The sequence below is a fragment of the Zootoca vivipara genome, chromosome 5 (genome assembly GCF_963506605.1).
Source record: "Zootoca vivipara chromosome 5, rZooViv1.1, whole genome shotgun sequence".
Lineage (NCBI taxonomy): Eukaryota > Metazoa > Chordata > Lepidosauria > Squamata > Lacertidae > Zootoca > Zootoca vivipara.
In genome coordinates, this window is record NC_083280.1 from 65,542,802 (window position 1) to 65,550,671 (window position 7,870).

The 7,870-nt window shown below is 44.2% G+C and overlaps 1 protein-coding gene across 1 annotated transcript; it reads left to right on the forward strand.

The window, feature by feature from the left end:
* Nucleotides 1-5,184: 5,184 nt before the first annotated feature.
* On the forward strand, nt 5,185-6,847 carry CH25H (cholesterol 25-hydroxylase). Its single transcript, XM_035138116.2, has one exon. It carries the CDS (start codon nt 5,218-5,220, stop codon nt 6,073-6,075), a length of 858 nt encoding a protein of 285 aa, XP_034994007.1. The 5' UTR covers nt 5,185-5,217; the 3' UTR covers nt 6,076-6,847.
* The last annotated feature ends 1,023 nt before the right edge of the window (nt 6,848-7,870 follow it).

Consider the following 7,870-nt stretch of genomic DNA (forward strand, 5'->3'; position numbering starts at 1 on the left):
AAGATTCCACCTAAACATTAGGAAGAACTTACTGACAGTAAGAGCTGTTCGGCAGTGGAATTTGCTACCAAGGAGTGTGGTGGAGTCTCGTGGGTGGGTTCGAAATGCTGACCTTCTGATCGGCAGGCCCAATAGGCTCAGTGGTTTAGACCACAATGGCCCATTTCCTTGTGCAACCACTCTACACTTGCTAACCTCCCCATCCTTTTAAATAACTGCCTGTTCATTTTCTCCATCAGGTTTCCTTGACCTAAGTTTTGGTAAAAAACAGGTTATTTGGCACCTAGAAAATGCCAGTAATTCTGATGCTAAGGTTGCACTGTTAACTCTTTTCTGCATTCTTAAATCAGAGGTGGGGGTGGAAGACCCTACTGCATTTCTGAGTTGGGGGTGGTGTTAACTCAGTACTCTTGCTGTCAACCTCTGCCATAGAAAATTGCCGGGCTTAGGATGGAATGTATATTAATGTAATGTATCTGTACTGCATGAAATGTGTTGAGAAACGGCCACAGCCCAGTATTCCTGAAGGAGCGTCTCCACCCTCATCGTTCAGCCCGGACACTGAGGTCCAGCTCTGAGGGCCTTCTGGCGGTTCCCTCACTGCGAGAAGCAAAGTTACAGGGGACCAGGCAGAGGGCCTTCTCAGTGGTGGCACCCGCCCTGTGGAATGCCCTCCCACAAGATGTCAATGAAATAAACAACTATCTGACTTTTAGAAGAAATCTGAAGGCAGCCCTGTTTAGGGAAGTTTTTAATGTTTAATCTTTTATCGTGTTTTTGATCTTCTGCTGGGAGTTTACACCCAGCCAGATGGGCGGGGTGTAAACAACAACAACAACAACCTCCAGACTATAGTCCCATTTCATCAAGACCTCCCTAAGCCTTCTCCTAGCCTTTGTAACCTCTAGCTGTCCCAGCAGTGATCCAATGGAAGAGTGGTACAAAAGGGGGGAAGTGTTCTGCAAGTCGCCGCCGCCCCCCCCCGGTCTCTCATTGTTTAATTTCTACAAAGAGAGGGGGGGAACAGGAAAGAGAAAGGCAAAAGAAAAAAGAAAAGGGGGAAGTATAGAAAGGGAAAAGGGGAAAAAGGAGGACACATAGAAGAGAGAGAAAAGAATGAAAGAAAAGCTCACAAATATTCTAAAATCCCTTTATTACATTTCACAATATGGACACTTCAGAGCAACATACTTAATCCTTAAACTCTGGTTTCTCTTCAGATCATATATACTTTTCGCCTTTTACTAAGTAGCTTTCATTAAAAGGGTGAAATCATTAGTTAAAGATCCTAGACAGAGGAGTTTTTGTTGCTTTTTGAATCTGATAGTGCTGCCACGTTTTGCTTTAATTTGGATACCTTCCTGGAACAAGCTACTGTTTAAAGTGAGTTGATGCTACTGGTATATGCCAAAGGATGCAGCTGTGGCACTTACAAATGGTGCTTTGTAACTGCTCTGTAACATCTTTAGATGGAGGATGCTGCTTTTGCAACATGTATCAAAGAGAGAGAGAGAGACAGAGAGACAGAGAGACAGAGAGAGACAGAGACAGAGAAACCTTTTGCTAATGCCTGAAAGTAAGATTCCCAATATCTAGTCAACCCCCTAACGTAGCTTCTTTTGCAGAAAACAAAGGTGATTGCTTAAGCAGAATGACAATAATTTGTGGGTTCCTGTGTGGAGATGGAAAAGCGCGCAAGCATCAGCTCTAGCCACTGCAGCCACCAGTGCAATCATGTTACACAGAAGACCTTTTAGAAAGCAATATTTAAGCCTGGGGCCTCGTTCACAAATGCCTGTATAGTGTGCATCATGCCAGGTACACCCGGTAGGTGGCAGCTGAGTGTGTAAACAGGGTCTATAGGAAAGCACTGAGATCTGGGATATATATCCTCCCACCTGCCAAACATGATGGCTCATTCACAAGTTACGCTTGGTGCGGCAGTTGCTTCACCCATCAGAAGGGCCACATTTTCAGCATTTGTTCCCATTCTGACACAATCAGGCACGTTAAGTCAATCACCCATCTCCCACTACCCTTTTGAGAAAAATCCCACCCCACCCTCCCACTATATATAAGGGTCTGGTGACTTCTGTTTCAGTGTATCTGGAGAAGTGTGCGTGCACACCAAAGCTTACACCCAGAACAAACTTAGTTGTTTTCTAGGGTGCTACTGAACAGTGGTTTTTTTTTGGGGGGGGGGTTGACATAGCTCATATGTCATTTTATTCAATGGGTATATATACAATCAGTGTATAACTTTAAGTTCATTTCCCTAGATTCTTAGTGAAACAGCTTTAAAGGGAGTTTTTACCCAGATTCTCTTCCACAAAGTATTGTCTAATGGCTCACCCAAATGGTTTCCCCATCACGTCTTTAGAGTTGGAAAGCAGGGTGGAACCAGTGGTCTTCCATGAATTTTTGGACTCCAACTCCCATCAGTCAACATGGACAATGATCAGGGATGATGGGACTAGGAGTCCAACAGCATTTAGGGGGCCCACAGGTTCCCCATATCTGATCCAGGATTTAGGGACACACCATCTGAACACGAATGTAGTTAATAGAACTAGCAATTTAATTAAGTTGCTGAATCTTTGTAAAACATCTTGGATCCATTCCAGCCTGGCTTCTGACCAGGTCATGGCACCAAAACTGCCTTGGGCACCCTTATTGATGACATCTACCAGACACGAGTTGCTGATAGTGTGACCCTGCTTGTCCTCCTTCAAATCTCCATAGCTTTCAATACTGTGGACAGTGTCCTTCTCAAGTATCTCAGAGAGGTAGGAGCTGGAGCCCCCCCCTTTGGTTTTGCTCTTACCTCTTGGGCTGCTTCCAGAATGTAGTCATGGGAGGTTCCAGTTCAGCACTATGGGAGTTGTCCTGTGGTACCACAGTGCACCATATTATCCCTCATGCTATTTAACAACTTTAGGAAGCCTCTGTGCTTTGGCATGAAGTGTCATCAATATGCATATGACACCCAGCTCTCTGTCTCATCTGAATAAGAAGAGGCAAATTGAGGTGCTAGACCAGTTCTTGGAGGCAGTGATGAGTTGGATGTGGGCCAGTAAGATGAATCCTCAAAAGACAGAGGTGTTATGTGTCTTGGAGGATTGTTAAGATTAGAAGTGCTTAATCCTTGACACGTCCTCAATTTCCTATAGCCGCAAGGAAAGTGAGAAGCAGCACTTGCCACAGACAGGCAGAGTTCCTTCCCTTTGGGGGAATCATTTTCATTCATTATTAGTTTCTAATCCCTCAGGATCAGCACTGCGTGCAGTAGCAAGGAGTGCGCTGCATATTTAATTGTGTCCAATAGATGGCAGTGGTGCTTAATTTCCACAGTCCCTTCAAAATGTAAAGTTTTGAACCATTTGTGGTGCCTCGTTCCGGTAATTTCTTCCAACAGTCATGTCATGGATGACGCGATATGCCCCTAGATGCAGTTGTGCCAATAACCTCAAGTGTAGAGGACAGAGAGATATCAGGCTCTTCACAATTTCCCCTCATTTATGGTCCTTAATCATAAGAAGTGGGGACAGTTCTGGAAGACTGAATTGTCAAAGGACATTGGTTCTCAAAGGGGTGGCATGAACGTGACTGTAAACCAGTACAGTAGAGCATTACTGCTGCTGCTGCTACTTCTACAGTGGTACTTCAGGTTACAAACGCTTCAGGTTACAAACTCCGCTAACCCAGAAATAGTACCTCGGGTTAAGAACTTTGCTTCAGGACAAGAACAGAAATCGTGCTCCGGTGGCACGGCGGCAGCAGGAGGCCCCATTAGCTAAAGTGGTGCTTCAGGTTAAGAACAGTTTCAGGTTAAGAACGGACCTCCGGAACAAATCAAGTTCTTAACCAGAGGTACCACTGTACTATGATTTATTTTATTTTGTCGCTCTTTACATTTTTAGCCCACCTTTCTTCCAAGGGGCTCAAGGTCATGTTGAACTGAAACACAGTCATCCTTCAGAATTCACACTTCTCTGAATTTTGCAATGCAGTTCTCTAGCCGCCTAATGTGTACCCCAAAAATGCAAAACTGGGGTAAAATGTCGATACAAATGCATACATGAATGAAAACATGTAAAAATACACTGTAGCAGGGGAAATGGCTTTGCAGAAACGCATATACAGTGATAGCTCTAATTGCGGACATGATCCATCCGAAAAGTCCGCAGCTAGAGCGGCATTTCTGCGCAAGCGCGGAGTGTGATAGAGTGCTTCTGTGCATGTGCAAAGTGCACAGAACGCTTCTGCACACACGCACACGACAAAACCCAGAAGTGTATACCACGTTCACAAGCCAAAAAGACGCACCATGAACCTAATGCAACATGAGGTATGACTGTATTAGGCAAGTTGCATACAATTAGGAGAAATTCACACTAAAATGCCGGTGAGTTTTCATGAGGACTATTTTCTTTAAAAATCACAAACAGATGTGGAAATGAAGTGTGCTGAACTTAACACTGGAAAAATGGGGGAAAGAAACAAAAATGGACATGATTGCCTAGCAGCCCTAGTTATGTGCTGATCCCTATTCCAGATGGGTGGGGTATTAACAACAACAACAACAACAACAACAACAACAACAATTAGCTGATTGGAATTGAAGTTCAGCAATAGCTGGAGGGCACCTCGTTGGCTACCCCTGCTCTAGTACATGCCAACAGTTGAGCAGCCAGAAGTTAAATTTTCAGGTTTTGTTTTTAGACTCTCGTGCTTTCAATACGTCTCACAAATCTGAGAATGTGATTCACTTCTTTCCCAGTTTCCCTAGTCAGACTCTTCCGATTTCATGTGCCTGGAGGTTGTGCACGTGTTCCTCTTTTATTTCCCTATGCCTTTGCATCCTGCAGAATGTCATTTCTTTCACAAACTAGCTTGGATAAGCAACAGGCTATACAGGCTTGCGTCCAACGGAAAAATCCAATGGAGTGTGCAGAAGAGAGGGGGCGTGGCCAAGGGCAGCTCAACCAATGGGAAACCTGTGAAATAAGCACAATGGGGAAATTCCTTTGACACGTTTTGCTTTCTTTAACTTTGAGAAAGAAAGGAAACTGCACGGGTTAATTAAAGGAATTTCCTCCCCCTTCTTTTGTGATGTCATTTGACGGAGTGGATGCAAGAAGGCTGGTTAAAAGGAGTCCGGTTGCAGCAGCAAAAGCAGACAGACAAGGCAGCAGCTCAGGAACAGCACAAGGCAGCATGAATTCCAGTGTTCAGAACAGAGAGCTGCTCAGTTGTGATGGGCTGGAGGGCAGGGGAGGCATGCTGGCTTTGCAGCCGGTCTGGGACTTCATCGCAACACAGGAGGCTTTGCTCAAGTCGCCCTTCTTCCCAGTGCTGTTCAACTTTACACTTTACACGGCTTTTTGCCTGCCGTTCATCGCTCTGGACTTCTTAAGCACTCGAGTCCCAGCCTTGAGAAAGTACAAAATCCAGCCCCAGAGTTCTCCCACTCTGAGTATGATGGCGCTTTGCATGGCTCAAAACGTCTACCACCACCTGGTCTGCATTTTCCCAGTGACTGTCGCACATTGGTACTGGAGACCAGTGAGGTTGCCAGCGAAAGCTCCCGCCTTGCCGAGGCTCTTGCTGGACATAACGCTCTGCCTGCTGCTCTTTGACTTCCTGTACTTCCTTTGGCATCTGCTGCATCACCGGGTGCCATGGCTCTACAAGACCTTCCACAAGGTCCACCACAAGCACACCTCTACGTTTGCTCTCACCACCCAGTATGCCAGCATGTGGGAACTGCTCTGGCTGGGTTTTTTTGCGGGGATCAGCCCGATGCTGCTGAAGTGTCATCCTTTGACGGAGATGACATTCTTCGTTGCCAACATCTGGTTTGCGGTGGAGGATCATTCTGGCTATGACTTGCCGTGGTCGACCCACAGACTGGTCCCATTTGGTCTGTATGGAGGAGCACCACACCACGATCTCCATCACTTGAAGTTCAGATTCAACTATGCCCCATACTTTACCCATTGGGACCGTCTCTTTGGAACGCTTAGCCATGCTGTCGGGGAAAATGACATGTTGGAGAAGCTGGCCAGAAGCTGAGTTCAGTCACCCTCCCCAGATTATCCATTTGGAAACAAACCCACACCATTGCACTGCACTTATTTATATGAATGTATTTATGGAACAGTTTTTGTGAAGTATACATAACCCTATGGTTGTTTGGAATAAGCAATTTTAATGAAGCCATCGAAGAGAGGCTATCACTGTGAGTCCTTTTTCTTTTGGCTATCCAAGCTTTTATAAGGCTAATGTGTATGCTCAGTGTGTATGTAAGAGAGTTTTTGCTTGCTGAAATGAGAAGATGTGTTGTGAGAGTCAAAATAATGCTTATTATGATTCCTATGGAATATATCTTGGCTTCATATTGGAAATAAAATATGGACACACAAAGAGAAAAAAGAATAATAATAATCTAACCTGATAACATTTCTGATGACTGGCAATAGATCTAACAGATATGTGATTTGTTATCATTTGTTCAGTCAGGATTATTTATGCTTTGTTATTTTATACTGGAAAAATAAATAAATATTTATATTGTTCCATTTTTTCCTCTTTCGTGTTTATTTTCCACACTATTTTTCAAAAGCAATGGAACAGATTTTTCCGGGTGACCAATTTGAGAGCCCAATCTTATGCATGCCAACCCAAAAGTAGCCTTTATTTATTTCCATTTTACTTATTCCCAAATACATGTGTCTAGGATTTCAGTCGTAGATGCACACCATACATTTAAAGCATATTCAACACACATTTAAAGCACATGACTTCCTCCAAAGAATCATGGGAACTGTAGTTTCTGCCTCACAGAATTACCATATCTAGCACTCTTAACAAACTACAGCTCCCAGAATTCTTTGAAATGAGTCATATTAAATGTATAGTCTGCATACACAGCAGAAAGAGGTGGTTCAATTCTCAAGTGGCAAGGTGGACCACACCACTATAGACTGCATGGGTTCCACATGTGAAAAAGCTTCCTAAAACAAAAACAAAAACACAACCTATTATATATAACCAGTCCACTTCTTGCCGTGTTGATCTTCTACCTGCAGGTTCAGGAGGGCATTAAATCGCGTGATATCCACCCTCCCCCGGTAATCTGAATTTGAAGAGCCCAACTACCCCTTTAAAACCTTATTGTGTCATTCTGCAACATGTGAAGATCAGGCCTCACAACGTAATCCTATCCATGTGTACTCAGAAGTAAGCCCTCGTGAATTTTCAATGGGGCACACTCTTGGAGAGGCAGTGTGGTGGAGTGCTTAAGAGCAGTAGACTCGTAATCTGGGGAACCGGGTTCGCGTCTCTGCTCCTCCACATGCAGCTTCTGGGTGACCTTGGACTAGTCACACTTCTTTGAAGTCTCTCAGCCCAACTCACCTCACAGAGTGTTTGTTGTGGGGGAGGAAGGGAAAGGAGAATGCTAGCCGCTTTGAGACTCCTTTGGGTAGTGATAAAGCAGGATATCAAATCCAAACTCTTCTTCTTCTTCTTGGATCAGTGCATGAAGAAAAACATCCTCAGTTTCCTAAACTGCCATCACCTTCAGCTAATCACACTGCATTTAATTTAAAGTTCATTCATAGGGATATGGACTACATCAGTGGCAGAATCCAGAAAATATTCTTTTTAGGAAGGAAGAAAGAGTAAAGGCTACATCCTAAGTCCTCCTTCCTAAACATTTGTGCTGGCCTATTTGCATATGATGCTGATGTACCGCTGTTGCAGTGATGCTTATATAGCTGCTTATAACCTGTCCTAAGCATTGTGGTGCAGCCAAATTAGCATTTATCTATAGCAGGCATAGGCAAACTTGGCCCTCCAGATGTTT

Excerpts from the sequence above, each read along its gene's own strand:
- CH25H (XM_035138116.2), top strand. The coding sequence starts at position 5,218 with ATGAATTCCAGTGTTCAGAACAGAGAGCTGCTCAGTTGTGATGGGCTG.